General features: G+C 32.2%; 1 protein-coding gene across 1 annotated transcript in view; it reads right to left on the bottom strand.

The window, feature by feature from the left end:
• Nucleotides 1-23,315, bottom strand: part of LOC125049458 (scavenger receptor class B member 1-like) — a 33,428-nt gene that overhangs the window by 1,846 nt on the left and 8,267 nt on the right. The window contains exons 2-9 of the mRNA XM_047648768.1: nt 12,803-12,903; nt 10,203-10,294; nt 6,971-7,131; nt 5,688-5,832; nt 2,251-2,457; nt 1,833-1,957; nt 1,206-1,364; nt 159-265 (exon numbers count right to left, since the gene is read on the bottom strand). Coding sequence (XP_047504724.1) covers nt 159-265; nt 1,206-1,364; nt 1,833-1,957; nt 2,251-2,457; nt 5,688-5,832; nt 6,971-7,131; nt 10,203-10,294; nt 12,803-12,896 — 1,090 coding nt within the window. The 5' untranslated portion in view covers nt 12,897-12,903. The remainder of the gene's footprint in view (nt 1-158; nt 266-1,205; nt 1,365-1,832; nt 1,958-2,250; nt 2,458-5,687; nt 5,833-6,970; nt 7,132-10,202; nt 10,295-12,802; nt 12,904-23,315) is intronic.

Here is a 23,315-nt window from a genome sequence, read left to right on the forward strand (position 1 = left end):
TTAGTAAAATCACCGATATATTTTTAGCAAATTCGCATCTATGTCCTTATATTGAATAGGGATGACAGGCGTAAATATTTGTCGAATGAAAATTGTGTTATAACTGCTAAACTATATCATGACAGATAAAGAATTGGTTTTTCAGTTATTGTACGTACCATAATAGCAACTGCCAATGTCCACAAAACCGTCAGGCAGACAGTTGGTCTTGCATTTACAATCGTAAGGATTCGTTTTGTTAAAAGCTGAATCATCCATCTTGTATCTGGAATTAATAAAATTATCTTAGACTAAGTATACAGTTATTAAATCACAAAGATACATTTATAAATATAAAACGCTTTCAAAAAACCTCAGTAGAACAATTTTTATTTTGTATATCACAAATAAACAATTTAGTCTTATTAGGTATGTATTACTAGCTGACCAGGCAAACGTTGTTTTGCCATGTATGTATATTATTTCTAGAATTTTTTTTTACTTCAATAAAAATAACTACTTTAATATGAAATATGGGGTTGAACGTAGAGTCGTGAAAATTAAGGGTTGTATGGTTTTTTTAATGCCATATAATAAAATAATAAAAAATTATCCCATAAATAAAAACAACCATTTTCTGGGGTGGACACCCCTTATCACTTAGCGGGTTTGACATATAGATAGTAGCTGATTCTCAGCCTTATTGAACATACATAAAATTTTTTGGATTTTGTGGAGTATGGGAACGAACATTGTGACACCAGAATTTTATATATTAGATTATAGATTAATAAGTTAATTACACTACTATAGTAAAATGTTGGCCTAAGCGTGCGACTTTCATCCCTCAGGTGGTAGGTTCGATCCCCGGCTATCGACTTTCTATGTGCGCATTTAAAATTCGCTTAAACGTTGAAGAAAAATCGTGAGGAAACCGGCTTGACTTAGACTCAAAAAGAAGACGTGTGCCAGACACAGGAAGCTGATATACTTGCCTAGTAGATTGACAAATGATCAAGAAACAGATTTAGAAATCTGAGGCCCAGACCTAAATAAGTTGTAGCGCCATTGATTTAATTTATTAACTAATAGGTGTTTAATTGTTTGTAATTTATTTCTTAAGTAATGTCTAAAGGCACAGAAGTCTTTTATGAATATTTTGTCATTAAAATTCATTATTTTGACATCTATCATATACTTGGCACTGTAATATTTTAATTTATTACCTAGTTAGTGGAATTCCCATTGATCCAAGCACTTCCTCCTTATATACGAAGGGGAAGACTCTGCAAGCTTGCTTCCTAAAAACTGGGAGTACAGTGCTGTTGTAGCCAGGTGGTATCATCAGACCTTCGTAGGTTCCTTGTAGCCGGTTACAGGGAATGCTAAAAACATTCATAATAATTTATATCCGTTAATTGTGTTATGACTTACACCGTTTGCCTTGTTTATATTGGAAGGCGTTTTGTTTTCAATAAGCTTCAAAAATTTAATTTTATTGCATTGTTTTTCGATTCGATGTCGTTGGAAGGTTGGTAAGTGACCTTCTTCTTCCATATATTGTTGTCTTTAGAAATTATCTTATTAATGAAAAAACATTACATGAAAGTGAGTCCACGTTAAAAATTTGTGTTCCATTATCTAAAAGTTACTTGTTTCATGTACTAAGTGCTTTTTAAGCACTACTATGTGGAACCAATTCGACTAAGGGTACCAATAAAAAGACGCACCAATTTTTAACTGCAACGCACTTGCGAGCCTTCTGGGTATGTGCGCGTCCATGGGCGTTATCACTTAACATCAGATGAGCCTCCTGCCCGTTTGCTCCGTGTTCTATAAAAAAATTATCTCACCTGGTGTTAATTGACGAAAAACCCTGTTCTCTAAGGCCAGGCTGATTATTCCATGTGTTAATGGAGTACCTTCTACTGATGTTCTTCAGCTCCACCTCTACTTCATCATTTCTTTGAGCGTAAAACTGAAAACATTAACATAAGTAAGTTGCAATGATGAAAAAAAAACGTGTGTGTATAACGTGCCCAAAAGAAGTAAACTTCAAAAAATAAAAAGAGTTATTGCATTAAGACAAACATATTATAAACCCTTTTTATCGAATTGCTAATTCTGACTTCGCGACAACAGATAGCGTTAATATAACATTGTGAAATCATAATATCAAATAGTTACCTCTTAATGATGAGGCAGTATTTCTTAGCCTATAATTACTACTGAAGCACACGAAATGTTGTGTAAATAATAAAATTCACTCACTCTATCCATAATTCCGATTTTACCAAAATCGATCCAACCAGGGACCAATTTACTGGCAACCTTCACTAGGGGATCATCATAGCCCCAGAGGAAATCACCCGCTGACATGGGCTTGAAAAGCTTGGATCCCAGAGCTGTCATGGTGTAATACGCGGCTGTGTTGGGTATAAATCCCAAACCCTGGTCTGCGAGAAGGGTGCTGATAGCCTAAAATCAAAATTATCCTTTATACTTTAGAGACTCTTGAATTTTTTTCTATATTTAAAGATTTAATACGCTGAATAAATGTTAGGTTTAAAGACATTTATTCTCATAACAGACAATAGTCACTTAAATGAGAACTTATATACTAAAGATACATGTTTAAATATGCAATGAGTGCCGAAGTCGCTATTTCTAATAAAGACTTTGACCTGAGACGTACTTTTACACCATCACACAATACATCCAAATTAGGTGTTACTTAGTTGAATGTATTGAATAATTTTTATTTGTTTGTTTCTTTTTGTACATTTTTGAAACTTTTTGTAGTTAAATGTATTATGTATTCCATTCTGGCTATATTTTCAGTTTTTCTGTTAGCTGTAGGATTACGAAATAAATAAATAAAACAAATTGATAATATTTTGCCAAACTAATAAGCATACAAAGCTCTTACATAGTTTTATATGTTTAAATATATTGTTAAACACTAGCCTTGACTTAAAATAACTAGTTACTATTAGTATTAGCACAGACTGAATAAATACTATAAAGTTAAATAAAATTTTCCTCGTTATCTCTAACAGTCATTTCAAACTGTTTTTTAGCGCATTTCCCTTCGAGCTCCATCATCAGTGTAGGTTAGGTAGAAAGTTGTAGGGTACCAACCATCTTCTTTAAACCCCTCTTTTTTCGTTGGGGTTTAAAAACATTTTCAAACAATTCAAGTATTGAAACAATTAGAATTTATTAGTTAGTCTCTTATATATAACGTTCAAGAAACACAAAATCTCGTCCCTGTATGTATGTTCTAGAAATGTCCTTATTCGTTCACGTATACATAAATATTTTTAAGTCAACGGAAATGGACAACTGCCGAAGTAAACGAGAAATTGGTTATGCCAGAAGACAATCTGGCATTGTATAGACTATAGGAAAACACCTTTTGTATGGATATCAAGGTTTATAATAATTTAATAAAAACATTCAAAGGTCTTCTACTAGAGTTTTTAAAAAATCTACTTAATGTGCTATTTTGTGAAAAATGTATTATTCTATTAATAATTATTTGAGTGAAACATTATAATTAATATTAACTTGATAATGTAAAATTGTATTTTAATAATGTGATGAAGTAGTGATAAATTAATATGAGAATTGACTATGATGATATTATTATATGATAATGTTATGTAATAATATGTAACTACTATGTAAAATTCTACCTTTTTACTATGTAAATTTGCACGCCATTAAGTGTGGCAGAATGTGCTATGTTTAGATTGTACCACCATAATAAATTACCATATTTTCTATAATTATTTGTACCATATGTATTACCAAATCAATTATTATTATTAAGTACAGTGTACACTCTATAACGCCATTCGTTATAACGAAAAGCTCTCTATAACGTAAAAATGAGTTAAATTTGTTTTTGTTTAACACAAAACCCATACATTATTTATTCTTTATACCTATATAAATTATTGTAATTGGTTAAATTTGTTTTTTTTCTCTTCCCTCCATATAACGAAAAAATGCTCGTTCCCTTGAAATTCGTTTACACTGTAGTTCTAAAAATGTATTAAAAATTAAAGCTGTTTTTATTGTCATTATAAATTATTAAAAAATAAAAGATACTCTCCACTGCTTGGCTGGTCTGGTATTACTCAGAGAATCAAAAGGGTTAATTTATTTATTTATAACAAGTTACAAAAATCCTATAAGGTTATTTTTAGAAGTCGATTAAAATTTTTTTTGTAAGGGGTTGAATAAATGTATAACTTAAAATTCATACCTGTTCCTACTTTGGTGATATAAAAAAAAACATCAGAATATATCATAGAACTCAATTAAGTTATCTATTGCATGATCTAGCCACGAGTTGACTTCAAAGTAATTAACAACATCATTGGCTGTTATTAAAATACTTGAATACGACAAAGTTTTCAATTTACAATTTAATTTTTATTGGAATTACACAGAAATCGGATTACTAAGTATAACGTTTGAATAATTTGCTAATTACTGTTACGGAATTCTTGTTTCTTATAGAGTTTCTGATAGAATTCGAATCTGAATTTATCTAAACCTCTTTGATAGCTTAGTAGGTGTGTGCGCGTACTCCCAATCTAACCTTAGTCCGGGAGTTCGAGTCTCAAAAAATGTAGGAAATTTGACCCATTTAGTCAAACAACGAAACTTATAAAAAACATCTCGTTTATAAAATAAGTATAAAGTTTTAATACGCTAAAATTAAACGTACAATATAAGAGTTTAATAAAATTATCAATATGTGATACAATTTAACAAAAACTCGGCAAAAGTCGAGATTCAATTGTTGTTCACCGCATGACAAAAAAAAACCCACTTACGTAATGTTTAAAATTGTTAAATATATAATAAATATGCGACAACACGTTCGTTGTGACATGGCCTTCCACCTATGATCCTCATCATTTTATGTACTTAGCGTGGTGGCTGGTACAGCAATGGAACAATGGATTTAGATAAACTTTGTAAGCGTTAAGAATGGAAGCAAATACTAATATTACATCGAGAAAATATTTGTAGGTTTGTAATGAAAAAAAAAGTGCGTGATTACAAAGTATACATGTCAGAAGTGTGACTTCTTATTATTGAGTAATTAAGCTGCCCAAATCCCATAATTTAATTTTGCCAGTCTTTCTATATTATTGAAAGATACTAAGGCTAATTAAAAACCACAACTAAAATTAGTTGTTGTTATGTATATAGAAATACCACCATAAATATGATAACAATTACCAAATAATATAACAAATTTATTATTATTACAATTGCTAACTTATGTGCACATTTTCTAAAATAGCCGAGTGGGTCTTAGCAAAAAAGGTCTTTGTTCTGTAATTTAGTTACTTAATCAAATAATAATGATATTGATATGTATCAAAAACACCATCGGTGTTCAAGTCTCAATCGCTCCCTCCCCTTTCTTTGACAAAAACGCTGCACATCTTCGTGACGTTCCGTAAAAAATTTACCCTCATGCGCCTAAGGATGTTTCGCTTCAAAACTACTGGAGCAATTACCAAAATTATTTTACCGTAAGAATGCTACATTATCCCTAAGTAATTCTGATCGTCGACATTGACAGAAGTCCGTCCTAAATCCGCTTATATGGTTCACCTAGGCGCTGATGCTTATTTCTATGGAGCTGGTACTGTTGCTATATGTATCGTAATGTTACTTACAATCAGGGCAATATTAGGTACCACGACGCTGTCATTATACTGTCCCACTGACTCCTCTGACAGGAACTTGAGTTTAATCTTCGGTTTCATTGTCATCACTCCTCGCTCTTTGTCTATGGTAATATTCTCGTTAGTTCGCAACTCTCTGTAAAAATATATTTCTTTACTTTTGTTACTTTAAAGTTTAAATAAGTATGAACTTTTAAATACAGTATGTTAGTGGAGCCAAGTGTCAATTAGGAATATTACCAAAGTGCCCTTTTAGACTTAATCCCAAGCCAGAGTTAAATATAAGTCTGGGTGGTCTCGCCTGTCTACCGCGAATTGTGAGCACTTGGAGAAACTGATCGTGGTTGGTAACACAGTAGGCAAAAGAACACGTGGCCGTTCACCTGATGGACCGTTCAAGTGAAAGACTCATCGTCGTTAAAACTAAACACTGTCATAAGAGAGGTGCTGGAGAGGAACCGGTGGAAACAGATAGTCCGCTCCAGGTGCTTCCTAGCTGACCATGACGCTCAGAGATGAGTTGCCGATTAAAGAGAGTATAAAAATAATTTTTAATCAGTGTTCAACTGTAACAAAGTTGGACCAGTATAAAGCAAAGAATAGCAGTTACTTATATATATATATACCTGGTAATTAGCTACTTTTATATATTAATTATGACTCATTAACCCGACGACTAGCTTTAACTTTTTTATTAATATTTTAGTTAGTACAAGTGTAGTAATACTTGTATTTTTTATTATTTATGTTATTTTACTTTACACTTAGTAGGTTTTTATGTTTTTCTTTTTCCAAATAAGGTAATCCCGTTGCCTGCTAACATGTGTATCCTGTTATTTTTAAGTATGGTTTAGGGTAACGAAATGTAAATAAATAAATATATTGTTTATTAGTAATCATAACAATCAAATATACAGTATTTACAATTTTCTTAACCTACATAGTAATAATAAAAATAATTAAAAATTAATAAAAAGAAAATTTAAAAGAAAAATTAACACATTTAAAAAGTTTGGTCCCTGTGGCAGTGTACCTTTAAGGCTGGCAGAATTTACTCGCTGTATTTCGATACTTATTCGTTGAGCGAGGAAAGCACCACCTCTGGGGTCACCGGTACTATCTACCAGGCGCCAACTTAAATCTTTAATTAGCGCCTGTGCATTTGAACCCCACGGCCCAAGATTCTACTCCAAAGGGAACAAAATGAACGTTGGAGGAAAACAACAAATATAATATTAAGAAATATAAATATCATAATATATTTATAAACTTACTGAAACTTGTAAGGTCCTAACTCTGTCAATTTTAGTTTCTCCTCTCCTCTCAGATACTGGTCAATGTTTGTGTAGTTGAAGATGTAGACGTCCGAATATATTTTATACGTAGGGTTCGACCACATGTTATAAATGAAGTTTCCTTCTCTTACTTCTGTAAACTGGTGACAAAAATTATCAAATAGTAAGATAGAAGGTAAGCTTGCTCATAGGCAGCAATCATTAAACATGCATGTATCGGAACATGATGTACAATTTAGTAATTGATAGAATGCGCTCTCTTGCACATATACCATAGAAAATGCGGTCGACATACCATCATGACCCGAGGAAACAATTAATGTCTCGACGGGAATCGAATCTAGGACTTGGTTGTAATCCATGAACTTCCACCATTGTTTCCGTTACATTAGCCACGAAGGTAAATCTTCAAATTCGTTTAATTGAAACGTTGATGATGGCATAAAAAATTAAAAAACCTCTGAAAGATTTAAAAACCTAAACACTAAATAAATATTTATATTATATATTACTATAATACGTACAAATATTTATTAGGTAACCAATAAGTAGGCTAACATATGATCAAACATTCGGAGACAAATAAATTTTGATATTGTTAAATCATTTATTACCAGGGTTGCTACAGCCTCAGGTTTCTGGATGTTTCATGATCATTTGTCAATCTAATAGGCAAGTAGGTGATCAGCCTCCAGTGCCTGACGCCGTCGATTTTTTAGGTCTAAGGCAAGTCTACCTCTCGTTGTTTTCCTTAACCGTTCGAGCGAATGTTAAATGCGCATATAGACAGAGAGTCATTGGAAAGGGAATCGAACCTACGACCTCAGGGATGAGAGTCTCACGCTGAAGCCACTAGGCGGATCTTTGAATTCAACCCAAATGTCTTGACATGTTTTGACCTTTGAAGGAATTTGGCGTCACTTGATTTGACATTAGTAAGGGTGAAACACCTAGCAAATTTTTGTCTGTGTACGTAAAGAATCTCTAGATATATACTTTGTATTGACAATGATATACCCCAATACTGCTTGTATGAGGAAGTTTATTCAAGGAATCACTAACACTTAAAGCCGCAAACAAAATTTATTCTAGCAATTAACAGTATTTGCTATGACGCGAGTTAAGTTGAACAAAATAACCATGTTGTGTTAGATTAGTGCAGTGTCTATTTATAAACTATGAACAAAGTTTATTTAGCGATGTAGGATAACCCAACATAACTAAGTTAACAAGATATATTAATAATAATAACCCTTAATTCATCCACATCTTATTGATATACAATAACAACATATATAAATACACTTTTTACTGCTCTAAGATGCGTTTGTTCTGTCCTTGTTCCTTATACCGTTTGGAACAGTCCATTTGGTTACTGTTTTAGACTATCTGTCATCTGTATAACGGGCTACGTGCCCTGCCCATCCCCATTTAAGTTTTAGGGCATGTTGCTCAAGATAAGCGAACTGTCAAAATTAGTCAAAACTGTTTGTGATAGCCTAAATCCGCTCGGATTGTGTTAATTGATAGCAATCACGGATGCCATTTTGTGTGACTTTGCGTAAATTTAAAGTATGGAAATCACTATAGATATTTGGAGAACTTTCAATTTCAATGAGTGACACTCATGAATGACAGTTTTACAGTAATTCTTTAACGTAGTGAAGTACTATGAAACATTTGTACCCCAATGAGGCTTAGACAATTTTAAAATTATTATTACATAATAAGCAGTCGAGAGCAGTGTCGTGGCTTCCACGTTCGACTCTCATCCCTGAGGTCGTAGGTTCGATCCTCGGCTGTGCGCCAATTGACTTTAATTCTATGTGCGCATTTAACATTCGCTCGAACGTAATGGAAAACATCGTGATTTATTTATTTACTTACAGCCCATGCATGGCCAAACTCAGACTAAAAATAACATAAAACTACAATAAAATACAAATAAGTTATTTACAAAATTGACAATAAATGATATCCTCTTATCCCCTCCAAGTATACTCTCAAATCACAGTATACTACCCCAATATGCTTCCCAAATAGGTCGCTCTCCGGTAAAGAGTCGAGAAATGTGATGAAACCGGCTTGCCTTAGACCCAAAAAATTGACGAGTGTTAGGCACAGAAGGCTGACCTACTTGCCAATTAGATTGACAAATGATAAATAAATAAATGATAAATGATTTATTTCTGTAAGTAGGTTTTTACAAACACTTTTACACGTCAAACATTTTTTTTTTAACTAGATGAGTTCGACGTTTCCTATCTGACTACTCTGATAAGAAACGCCGAAACAAACTCAGAGGTCACAGTCTCTTTTAAAGTCCAGACATAACTAACAAGATTATGTGAAGACCATGTAGATTGCAGTCTGAAATGGTCTTTTGAAGAAAGAACCACACAGATTGAGTGGACCTGTCAAGTCCAAAGACAAGACATTTGGGTAGGCCGCATACATGAAACAGACATAGAAATCTGAGGACCAGACCTGAAAAGGTTGTAGCTCCACTGATTTATTTATAAAGAGTCGGGACGTTCATAACCAAGATCCTAATGAATCACTTTATATTTTTAGTCCAACCTATGAAACCATATTTATTCGTATGACGTAAAATATTAGAGAAACCAAATGTTGTTTGGTAAGTCTCCTTGGGGTTTTCACACATACAAATATCGTGATTTTTTAATCTTAGGCTTAGGCTCAATCTTTTAGCTATTTATCTATTATTTATGTTTTTAAATCTTAAATAAAATAAATAAATAATTTATAATTTTAACAATCTTAAAAATTATACTCATTATTATTTATACTTTATAATGATAAATAAATAATTACAATCCAATTGAATTCATATTAAAAAAATTGGTTTATACAAGGAAATGTTTTGTTCCGTGTAATATATGTTTATAATATTATAGTTGAAGACTTCTTAATAATAAATTGATTGAAATAATGATTATATTAATAAGATACTATTGTAATTCAGAGGTCAGGGTCAGTATTAGATTAAGTAATTGACCTTTCGACAATAATGAAGGCTTTGAATCGCTTTATTATTTGCTATTCGGAAAGTATGACAATAGTTCTCTCTAGGTCTCAATTATTATAATATAAATTTATTGTAATATTTTGAATAGAATGTGATTCTTTTGAAATAGGACGTCCGGGATAGGTGGAGGTTATTCAATTGGTGTTTCAAACTTGATCTTACCCAATTCGTAAATAATGCGATTGGATCAATGAGAACTGAGACCAGTCCAAGTACAATCATCAGAGTGCCATACACCAATGTTACCACAGATTCTGAAACAAAAAGAATAATACAATTTCAGCTTTCAACTATTAAATAGCTATTAAACTTATTCTTGACCTCACAAATAATAATGATTTAATTTTATTAAATAATATTTCCCCTTTCCGTTAATGCCATGGGATCTAATTGTTCAATTTTAACCTGTAGTTGTTTTCAAATAAAGGTACAAATTATAATATAAAGCGAATTGATTGCAAAATGTTATTTGACACATCTATTCTGTTCTCTCTTTGTGTTAGAACCTAAGTTATAGTATTATTTCAACTGTTCTAAGGAAATAAAGACAATATTATTTTTGGCTGGTCTGTCCTTCGTTTAAGTAAAAGATTGTATGTAAAGTATATTACGAATTAATAATATTTTTTAAATTCTTATAATACAAGGAAATGGCAAAATAAGAAAACATATTTTGTTGAGAATCAGAAGAACTGCTCTCCTGTTTACTTCGTCTTTATGTTTAAACTTCCTGTTTCACAAAAAACAAAACTTTAACACAAATTTCAGCTTAGCGCTATTGTCACTGGACTATATAAAAACGCATTTAAGAAATAAAAAAATACTTTTATCGAATCAGGATTAGATTATAAATATAAGGTAATTAATTCACTCAACTCACATGAATGTTAACATGCCAGTAATCACCAGTACTTAGCATTTTATAACACTTTTTATTGTTGAAAGTACAAATCGAATAAAATTCAATTAAAAGTTATTAAAATGGTTGACAGCAAAAATCCTGGCACTTTTTAGATTCAACCTTTAGCTACAAGTTTTATCTTAAAATAAAATTAACTATTAACATCTTATCATGTTCATGTGTCTTTTATCCGTTCTTGAAAAGGTCCGGTTTTGTGCGCGACCCTAATCGACATCAGCTGATATTGAAACAACAAAGAGATTTCGTACACTGCGGACGCCGTCGCTAGATGTCACAAAGAAACAGCCCACTTTGAAATTACCATCACAAAGAAAATAATTTAATTTATTGTAATAATAATATTTGATTTTGCTTATTGTCAATAAACAAACCACAAACAAAATACACAAGGTATTTGTACAAAAACAATACTTATTAAAATCAATCGTATATTTTTAGACCAAAATAAAATTGTGTAAACAAGTAAAAATTCTTTAAAATTTTCCGTAGCTTTTGGTCGGTAATTACAACATTTTTTAAATTCACCTTACACCAATTGAAAGCCGACTGAATTAAAAGAGTATTTTGAAATGTAAATCGCGATTTATTATTGTCTTATACGAGTATGTCAGGAAATATATACTGTCTGATTAAAATTAATGTTTATTTTAAAGCGATTATATATTTTACGTTTTTCGTTTTACAATTGAACCGAGGGATTAGATGTTTTAAATAAACTTTGAACAACCTACTTATAAGATAGGCCCATCGTTTTGTCCTTAAGTTTCACTATGTCAAAATCCAATAATATTTTACCTATGGGGGGTCAGTGCCTAATCTCAATTCTAAATACCCTTAGGCACTAGCCTAAATATCCTCTGCCACTAGGCAGAGGATAGCTATCGTCAAGAAAATTTTTTTCACCGTATTAGCAATAGATAATATCCTTTTAAAACTGCTATATAAATTAAGTGTTCATGTGGATATATCTATTAGTGCACAGCCGGGGTTCGAAGGCACGACCTAAGTGTTAAGAGACCGGCTCTTAGCAACTAGGCATTCATAATACACATGTACCAAGTACGACATTTATCTTGTAATTACTATTGATACAATTAGGTGAACACTACAAATACAATTAAAAGGTCATACGATTGAGTTTTCTTGAGTCTATAGTCCCGGTTGATAAGTGTAATCAGAGCAATTGACACGTCCATAGGTCAATGATCTTTTTTAAAGCGGAAGAAGGAAGAGACGATACTTTTGTGATTTATATTAGATAATTGGCTGCGTTCTTGATATATTCGTGAGTTTGCTTGTAAAATAACTACGTAAACCCAAGAACGATTAGGTACCAGAAAAATAATATTTTTTTTATAGAATAGGCAACGGGCAGGAGGTTTATCTGATTTTGAGTGATAGTGCCCATGGGCACTATCAATGCCAGAGGGCTCGAGTGTGCGTTGCCGGCATTTTAAAGGAAGGCAAGTGTATGAGAATTAAAATTTTAGGTAATATTTTTATATTTTAAATTGATGTATTGAGAAGTTTTATTTATTTTACTAAAACTCACAGTGGTTGCCTGGAAGAGATCGCTCGAAAGCGAGAAGGCCGCCAGTTGCCTTTCCTTTACTTGTAATTTTGTTAAATTTTTTATATCATAAAGCAACAAAGTGTAAATAAATAAATAAAATAATGCCTTTTTCAAATAAAGGATCCGACGTTATAGCTATTTAGAAATAAATGAACGCGAAGATGCGGGGCACGTAACATGCGACAAGATTCGTTTTTTTGACCAATCAAAACCACCCGAAGTCTCGCCTTGAAGTGTTTAGATTTTAAGTATTGAAATATAACTTACGCCTTTTCTGAACAGTAAAATTTTGTATCTTCATAAGCGATATTCGACTTCTGCTCGGCACCTGTTGGAGCGCCTTCTTCGCTCCGAACACCATTTTGAATCTGAAATCGTAATTTTTATTATCAAGGTAAAACTTAGAAAGACGATAGTGCTTGGTGATGAAGGCTTTCTACGAAGAAGTTACGTAGTGATTGCTAGACTGTCTAGTGTTTCTTAGGTGACTTACGTTATCAAGAGAACTATTTTTAGCATTATTTGTGACACCTATTTATTTATTAAAGTATAAGTACTAAAATACATAACAATTACAGTGAATATAAATTTAACAATCATTTTTTTTTTTGGTTTTACTAAATATTTTTTGCTTAAAAATGCGAATTATGTACCAAGTAATGCTATTTTTAAATTGTTTAGCCCACTACCCGCATATGTCAAGCTATAAAATATTTAAACTGGTTGTAACAGCCTTTAATTTTAAGTTAATTTTTTACTAATTATCCGGGATATTATTGGTTGTTGACTAACTGGCTGTCAATATTGCAAAAGAATGTATGTTAAAACTTAAAAGGCAATGTCTTTATAGCTATTTACTTATTTTAGGTATATTAGTTACGTTTTTTTCGCCTTTTTTCCTTTCCAAGCAGGGTTATGGTAATAATAGAATATAAATAAATGAGTAAAATTAAATGTATCATATAATATTGCGTAATAAAAATGAATTTGACACAATAGAAGTCGCAGATATCATTTTTAGATATTGATTATATTTTCCAAAAGAAGATTTGAATACACGTGGAAGACAAACAGCTAGTTTTAAATATATTTCTATACCGTCAAAATCGAATTATGAATCTGTGTATCGTAACAACAATTCATTCGGCAATAACCATAAATTACAGAAAAAACGCGCGTATTCCACACACGCTTAGGACAGTTTAAACTATTCGTAACTTGTTACTACACTCACGAACTATTTAAGAGGAACACGTGAACGATTCATTCAAATAAAACACGTGACTGCATTCTTGTAAATTTACTAGACTAAGAGCAAGTACAATTTTTTGAACGGTAACACAGTGAAAGGCGAATCACGTGGTATATATTTCGCCCAGTACATTGAACTGACGTTAATCAAATTGTTTACAATGTCTGGTGTATTGATTTATTACCGTTTTAAAATATTGTAACCTAAAAAAGTAAGTAGAGATCTAACAGTACAAATAAAATCCCAGAAGGTACAGTTTTATAATTCTAGCAGTGTCCTGTCTCTTTTCTCTCGTTAACTAGGGAGGTTAAATAGTTCGTAGGCTAAATCATAGATGGCGCTACAAGTATTAAATAAATATGATTTTTAGTAAGCCCTAACCTTTAAAAGCACGTGTATAAATTAGACAACTGTTGTACAATCTTTGTAAGATATAGTATTTTGAGTGAATGACCTTTTGTTTATTTAAAAATGGATAAAAAGGAATGTGTGTTGATAAAGCATTGCTTTTTGGAAAAAAAAAATACTTTTGAAGCCAAGTCTTGGCTAGATAAACATTATTCGGACTCTGCACCAGAAAAATCGTTAAAAGTGGTTTGCTAAGTTTTAACGAGGCGAAACCACCGAGGACAATGCACGCAGTAGAGCCCCAAAGAGGTTGTTACCGACGAAAACATGAAAAAAGTCAAAGAACAAAATATTTTTGGATAACCGAAGAGTGATATTGATTAAGATAGCTGAGACTCTTCGGTTGTGTTGAGAAGTTTCATAGCATATAGCCTTCCTCAATAAATGGCCTATCTCCTACAAAAGGATTTTTCAAAAGTAGGTTTCATCAACCTGTGTACCAAAAATCATTATTAAGTTTTACTATGTTTACAAACTCAAAATACATGTAGACATGAACGTAAAAACAATGTAATTATAAATAAGAAAGATATAGATATATAGATAAGGCTAACTATAACTTTTAACGTCGTTTCTAGTGTTATCCGGCTACATTTATGTTCACATATTTTACGCAAGTTTTATCACCAATATCTGAAGAAGGAATGACTGAAGCCCTATAGATTTTAGCAATGTTTATAACAAAAAAAAAATTGAACCCGTGTTGGTCATGTTTTTGTTAACACGGCCAAAGAGTTCGATTTGGAAGACCAGGTATTGGAGACAAAGGTATTTCAGGAAGTTTTGATATATGTCAATACTTGAATTTCAGTTTTTGAACCTATAGATTATAACTTTTCCATACAATTTGTATAGTTGTATTGTTCTGTATAGTTCCAATAACACCCACGAAGGGCTTTTATATTCATTACTAGGTTACTAAATTTCTTGACAGCTTGTAAACATCTGGCAACTCTCCTAGAAAAAAATGTAAGTAGATACCCAAAAATAATAGTTTAGCCTTCAGTTTTTTATTAATTTATGACTATTTGAGCTTGTTAATACATGTCTTCCTATTTTATAATATAACTAGTCATTGACGCAGTTCTTGCTATATTTAAAACGTTTAAAATGTCATAAGCAGAAACAAAAAAGCGCTCATCACAATTATGTTTTGACGTAGCCATATTATTTTGTGATGTCATGTGGAAAATTGGTTTTTAAAAAGCTAGTAGATCTTAAGTGCATCCAGTTCCACACACCACTAATATCTCAATACAAACTCAACTCGGGTATTCCCAACAACAGTATTAAGGAAGCCCCAAGAACATAACTTTAGTTGATGTTTCAATAGACTTAGTTTGTAAAAGCGAACAATTTGTCTTTGTGTAGTATTTTGTAGACAGTGTTGTAGCAAAATTGTTCTACAATTATATAAGGAATTATAGTAGCCAGCTCCTACTCCATAATCTCATTCACCGCCCAATTGACATTCAAGGCGTTAAACGACCGGTTTAGTATGTACAGACAGACAAATTATATATTTAAGGGTCATTATATTCTTTAAATTAACATCCTAAGATACTATAATCGGACAATATAAGACGACCACAAAAATACAGAATATTTTTGCCTTGCCTTAGACCCAAAAAGTCGACGGCGTGTGTCAGGCACAGGAGGCTGATCACCTACTAGCCTATTAGATTGACAAATGATCATGAAACAGATACAGAAAACTGATGCCCAGACCAATCAATCAATGACGCTACAACCTCATTAAGGTTGTGTGGATTCATTTATTTTTATAATAGCTATGTTAAAAATAACAGGTCCTTATACGTCGAGACTAAAATAACTTTTAAGCCATAAAGTTATGGCTGTAAAAACCGAACCGATACGACCCAAGATTATCGTGTCCATTTGAAAGTCAAAGTACAATGACACATATATTATGACACGTACCTCTGCTATGTATGCTACTCAAATACTAATCAACCAAGCGTTTTTGGCAACAAAATTTAATTTTCTGTAAATATATAATTGACGTTATGAAATTATTGTGGTGATACAATAATTTATATAGTATATTATATTATATAGTATTGTAATTCTCAAAATAATTTAAGCGAAATATTATATTAGTAAAATGTATTGAGTAATTAAAACAGAATATTGGATATGTAACGCGCATCAGAGCGAATCAATTTCGCTTTTATATAACATTGGTTTACTATGAGCAACGTAATGCCCGCTTTACCGATGGCAGATGGGTCAAGAAGATGCTTGCTGGAACTGGCCCAGTGGGAAGAAGAAACAGAGGATGCCCACCATAAACTTGGGCAGATGGAATAAAGCGGATAGCGGGGCAGAATTGGAAAACTGTCGCGAAGAATAGAGACACGCGGAAGAATTTGGAGGCTTTCATTCCGTCAGAGGAGCACTAGTGTAAAACATAATGACATGGACTTATAGTAGTGTAGTACTCCATTAAAGGCTATTTTTTCAAAATAAATATGTAATATATAAGTATAATATGTAAATACCAACATTTTAGTTACAGTGCAACCTTAATATAACGTACCTCAATATAACGACTTCCTCGATTTAACAAATTCTTGGTAATCCCCTTGAATTGTCCATAAGAGTCAATATAAAATATACCTTTACATTGCGAACATTCTTTGCGTACAACCTCTTTATAACGAATTTTCAACTATCAAGAAAAAGTATTCATACCTCTAATTAACGAATTTTGCCAACCCAAAACCTTTATATAAAGTTTCCACCAATAATATAACTCTTAATCTTATAATGTGATTCATGATAGACATGTTTCGACACGCTTTTGTTCGTAAAGTAATCATTGTTGTTTTGATGGAAAGTAATGTACCTAAACACCTCTGCTCGTCACTTAACTATTGTTAAAGATTTAAGTAACTAAGTTTAACTAAAAACTATTCTTTTACCTCTTTATAACGAATTTTAGACCAATCTAACCTCAACATAACAAACCTCAGTTCAACGAATTACTTGATATTACGAATATTTAAGGTATATATGTATAAGGGTACTCCACTGCATGACTTAGTGGTGATAACTTGGAAGTCTTAAGGTCTAATCAACTTTGAAATATTATTACACAGAAATATTATTTACAAGGTCAATCTGGATCACTTACAAGTCAACAACTGGGACGAGGGATTTATATAGGATAAGAAACCACTAAAGGTTAATTCCTACGAGCAAAATTGTGGTGATTATTTTTAATGTAGCGGGGCTTACGGGTGGGAGACTCATAGACACTCACATTGCCTGAGGGTTCGCAAGTGCGTTGCCGGCCGGTGGTGGTGGTGCCGGCAAGGTTGAATAATCAGGATTATATAATTGCAGTGGTGCGCAATATAAAATGAATGTCAGAACGAGGCATTCAACCTGAAACCGATTTAACTTACTATAATTAAAATACATATCATGTATATTGGCAAAACAATTTTAACAAACGAAAAAAATATTTACTTCATAAATTAATAATTAATAATTAAGTAAAAATTAATTACGGTCTCTTTATTATTTGACTTGTCCAATAACGGCCCTAAACAGAGTATATAAAATAATTAGCGTTATTTGAAGGATTGAAATTTTTTGCAAAAAAAATTATTTGGGTCATAAAAAACATGATAGCCTGTACAGTGTACAGCGATTAAGAAATGTAGGATTAAAAATACAAACATTTATAAATCAATTAATCATTAATTAATTACCATGCAAAGACAGTGGCGAATGCTACACGCTCGATATTTATCGTGATATTTATCGTGATATTTATCTTGTATTTTTTTAGTATACTACACACTCGATACGAATCGCGTCAGTACGACGGTAAATTTCATTGAGTACACTCGTACATTTCGTGTTACAATATGAGTAACAATATTAAGAAAGCTTGCGTTGCCATTATTATTATTATTATTATCAGTATATGCTGATATACATCAATATCCAAGACTTTGAATTGTAAACATTTTCCGCTGCAGCACCAGATCGTTTCAAATCTGTTATTTTTTAAATTATTTTCTGTAGTTTGCCTAGTTTTCATTTGAGGTGTCCCATATGGCCGATTTACTCGTATTAAGTTGACTAAAAATTTACTAAATATTAACTTAATTTTAAGTAACTTAACCCGTGTAAACAGTGAATTTAGTAAGAAGTTGCAAATTAAAATTTAGTTGCAACTAAACAAGGTAGAATAGAATTTTGTCTATTTTTCGGTTAAGTTGGTGGGCGTGGCTAATCACTTGACACGTTTGGACAGGCAAAATTTAGTTAAATTTAAGTGAAAAGCATAAGCTGGCGGAGCCATTGCAAAGCTATGCTTTTGCTTTCGGCGCTGGAAGCTCAAAAACATATCCAAAACTATTTGTCCGATATGCGTATACAACAATTAATGAACAGTAGTAGAACCCCTTCCCCAATGAATAATAGTAGCCGTTTTACTCCTTCGCCTTCTTCAAATACGTATTACGTTGAGTCCCCAGAACCTTCACAATCATGTATTGGAGCATACAATACAGTAAATCCCCAATCAGGAAGAGAAAATCCTATAATATTTTGTTCTGTGGTCGTCCATCTTGAGCGAATAAATGAGTTTAACTAATTATTTAGTATTTTTACGTGTAAACGGTTACTTAAAATTTAGTTAAGACTTGGCAACTTAATACGTGTAAATCAGCCTATACTTATAGGTAATGTTTCTAATACAAGTATGAATTCTCTATATTATTCCGCCTCCATATATGCGCGTCCTCTTCCATCGCTGGCAGAATAAATACTGACGCGATAAATATCGAGCAGAGACTAGACGCTCGATATTTATCGACGATAATTGATACGGATCGTGGATTTTTAGATTTCTAGAAATCCAGCGATCCGTATCACGGATCGTGATACGCATGTACTACACATCGTAATTTTGGATCACGATCCAAATATGACGATAAATATCGAGTGTGTAGCATTCGCCAGTCGGAAGTCTGACATTACTTAAAATTTAAGGTAATTTCTTACATATTTAAGGTATCTGAGTCCAACATCATCTATATATATAAAAGAAAGTCGTGTTTGTTACAACACTTATAACTCGAGAACGGCTGGACCGATTGCCATGGTTTTTGATTTGTTGGATTTGTTTCCGTCCCGAATAGCAGAATAAGCAATAAAATATCGGATAAGTTATCGAATAACAATAAATTAATTAATTAATTTTACGAATGCAAAAACCATATGGTGCCATCTGTTGACAAAACTACGCATCATTTTACGTCGAATTCGTGTCAGTTCAAGAAATTCCGATCTTGAGGTGAATGAGGAGATGCATAACCATGCTTTGATCCTGATCAAAAGATGTTGGATATCAGAAAGTGCTTAACATGCAGTATCGCCATATTGACGCTAGAGAGAAGATGCCTAATGTGTAAAACTGCCATTCTTCTTTCGCAATGGCAAGCAATAAAACATTTCTATATTTGCAAAAGAGTTGTATTAATGTAATACTTAACATTAATGAAATCCTAAAATAAGTTAAATTAAAGTAACAACGATATTATAAGGTTGTAGGGCGGAACGAAGATAGCCAGGTCAGCTAGTAAGGAATAAAAACTATGTTTGTTATAAAACATTACAGTTTAGTCAAATAAAATAATAATTTCAATTTCTAGACTGCCACGTACTAATCGCTTATAGCTTAATAGCATCATGATCCTTGACAAAAGAAACCAATGTAACGGGTTTCGTCATGAGGTTATGCGGTGTTATAATTACGGCTCACTAACTTTTACAAAGTATAACATTGTAAAAGTTTTACAAAGTGTAACAACAAAAATTCGATCACTTACTTCCCTGTTAGATTGACAAATGATCATGAAACAGATACAGAAATCTGAGGCCTAGACCTAAAAGGGTTGTAGGGCCACTAATCTTATTTTTTAAATATATATTGTATATTAGCCTTTTGAATTCGTATAAAATCGCGACACAGCTAAACCATTTGCGTAAAATTACTATTAACTTATAATAATTATTGAATTCAGTTTGTATAAATATTCTAATTTAAATAATTGTTTTATTGTATTTTCCTGTGTATTGCTTTTATCTTTTGATATTAATGTTTAATTCGTGACTGAGTAATTAAATGAATTTTTAATTAATCATAAGAATACTAAACAAACCAGCTTGATTATATTGTTGCACAAAACACATTTCTTGAAAATAATCCAATTTATGAATTATTCATGTGTTTCCATTTTCTCATATTTTCAATATATTTTTTCCGCAAGAGCTTTAGATTGTGTACTACCTTATTTTATAAGGAAGCAATCAGATATTTAAAAAATACTTAATTTATTACTTATTTATGATTAAATATTTCAACATATCCTAGAATTCTTTCGTACCCATAAAATATACTTAAACAGAAAAACAGAGTATTAATATAAGTAAACAAGTTGAGCACTTATAAATACAGACATAATATATATTATATTGTTTCCTTTGAAATATACACGATTAAAACATTTCGTTTCCTTAAAAATTTCTGAATTTGTAGACATATTCGAAATATAGTTACTTACTTGAAACTTAAATGGAACATGATACTCAAATATTAAAAATAATATAATAGTACATTAAATAAATTATATAATGGAAATATAAAATATTAATAAAATTAAACTTATAAACATAAACTAATAATAATAAAATAATATACATCGAAATAAATAACTAAACTTAACATAAACTAAAATATATCATTAAAAGGAGTCCCTTTAGGCAAGGTTCCGAAGATACTGGCAGCGTTCCCCCTTTGAATTGCTAGACTAATTCTTTGTCCGAGGTAGCTGCCAGATCTTCGGTCTCCTGTGATGTCGACTAACCTTTTTGAAATTTCTTTAAAAAGCCTTAAAGCGGGGACAAAATCATATTCTGAGCCCAGACCCCTGTATTTGTATTATTAAAATACATTATATAATATTCAACTTTACTATATAGGTAAAACTAAATCCACATTTAGTAGATATCTGTTAAAACAAAATTGTTTTATTTTAGCCTTGAACGATGCAAAAGAGGAATGGAAAATGTTGTCGAAATTAGTGAAACAATGCAGTGAAAATCACTTTCTGTAATGTAATGTGTCTCTGTAAGTGTGCGGAAACCAATATTCGATACAAAGGAACAGCGAAAAAGCATTAACAACTCTTTTTTTTTCATTTAATAAGATAAGTACATATAAGTGGGTTACATTAAATTTGGCCTACTATATACTGAAAGTCTTGCGGGGCGAGGGGGGTCCAAGAACTCAGTTTCTTTGTACCTATGGGATATGTGCGACAGCGAAAGACAAGGCTGTTTTCAATACCAGAACCAGTCTGTTTCACAGATCCCCATTAACAAAGACTAAAAAAAAACGCTTACTAAATGCTGTCTCCGACACTATCGACATATTTATATGTTCGCAGAGCGAGTTCACAGTAGCGATATTGTGTATGTTATGTATTTAGTATTATATACTTTATTTAATTTTATTTCGACATTATCGTATAAATAAATCAAGAATTAGATACATTATTATCTATAATATAAAAAAAACCGATATCCATCAATATTTTTAAGAAACATTATTAGTTAAAAAGGAAATGTTATAAGTTCTTATCAATAAGTGTTCCTCCATAAATTTGAATTTGTTGATCGCCCACGCAGTTTACAACCTTATACGATCTTTAATGTGGTGATAAAACAAAATACCCGGAATTTGCATTATATTTTCAAATATTTTAAGGTAATTGATGATTTTTATGAATAAAAAATTGAGCTGTTCAAATTGGCTTTTAGGCTTAGCTGTTTAATATTTTACTGATAAACTTTTAACACAAAAGTTACAATGACTGACGGGCTCACGATTTGACTTGAGAAAGGACGGATTAATACCAAGAATGAAATATTGAATTTTGGCACTTATACCTAGGTAACACTGAAAATGTTTAGAAAATGAAAAACGGCTTAATGGAGAAAGTTGCCAATACTTTATTGTTTTTCGAAATAATCTCCGTTTATCTCTACACATCGTCGCATTCGATGGAACCACTGAGAAAAGCAGTGTGCCCATTCTTCCTTAGGGGTCTCTTCTATAGCATGGCGTGTGCACGTGTAACAAGAGTTTTAGATTTGCCGCCAATTCACAAAAACAAATGACAAATGAATGCAATACACTACATTAGGTTACCAAAGAGTTATAAAATTGAAATTTAAAAAAGTTTTCATTAGCAATGTTTCTAACTGGCCAGTTCTAAACATTTTCAGTGTTACCCACGTATCTCCATCATCATCGCTCTACATCTGAACGTTGTAAGGTTTCTTTTGCCTATCACCTAGTGACATCAACAGCCCGTGCAATAAGTGAATTCCACTTATAGCCCTAGAATAGTAACTATATACCTTTTATCATATCCTTGAGGTTTTGTAAAGCGGTAGTCATTTGTTGCTAAGTCACTGTCTTAGGGTTGTAACTCGATTCTTTAACGATTGAGTTATAGCTGATGGGTGATTCCGATTCAAAAAGCAAGCTTTGTAAATTAAACAACCAGCAATGCTCGCAATCTGTTATAGTTAGATATTTTTGTAGTACATACAATGCATAGGACATGTACGGTTCCTGGGTCATCGGGGTGCTTTATATAAAAGAGGATATTATTTTTACTCTATATTATGGCTATACTCTCACGAATGAATGCAATGTAACAGTTGAAGAGAGTGCCTACGTTATACTCTCGGGGCGTAACTTCCATGATTTAGTTAATTGCTATGAAACGAATGAATGCAATGTAACAGTTAAAGATTGTGCCTACATCTGGCTATACTCTCGGGGCGTAACTCCCATGATTTAGATAATTGCTGTGAAACCAATGAATACAATGTAACAGTTGAAGAGAGTGCCTACGTCTGGCTATACTGTCGGGGCGTAACTCCGACAATTTAGGTAATCGTCACGCTTATAAAACTTTTTGGCCGTGTTGTGCCGGCTTATAGAATAGCACCTCCCCATCTCTACCCGTGGGTGTCGTAAAAGGCGACTAAGGGATTTTTAAGGCG

The sequence above is a fragment of the Pieris napi genome, chromosome 5 (genome assembly GCF_905475465.1).
Source record: "Pieris napi chromosome 5, ilPieNapi1.2, whole genome shotgun sequence".
Lineage (NCBI taxonomy): Eukaryota > Metazoa > Arthropoda > Insecta > Lepidoptera > Pieridae > Pieris > Pieris napi.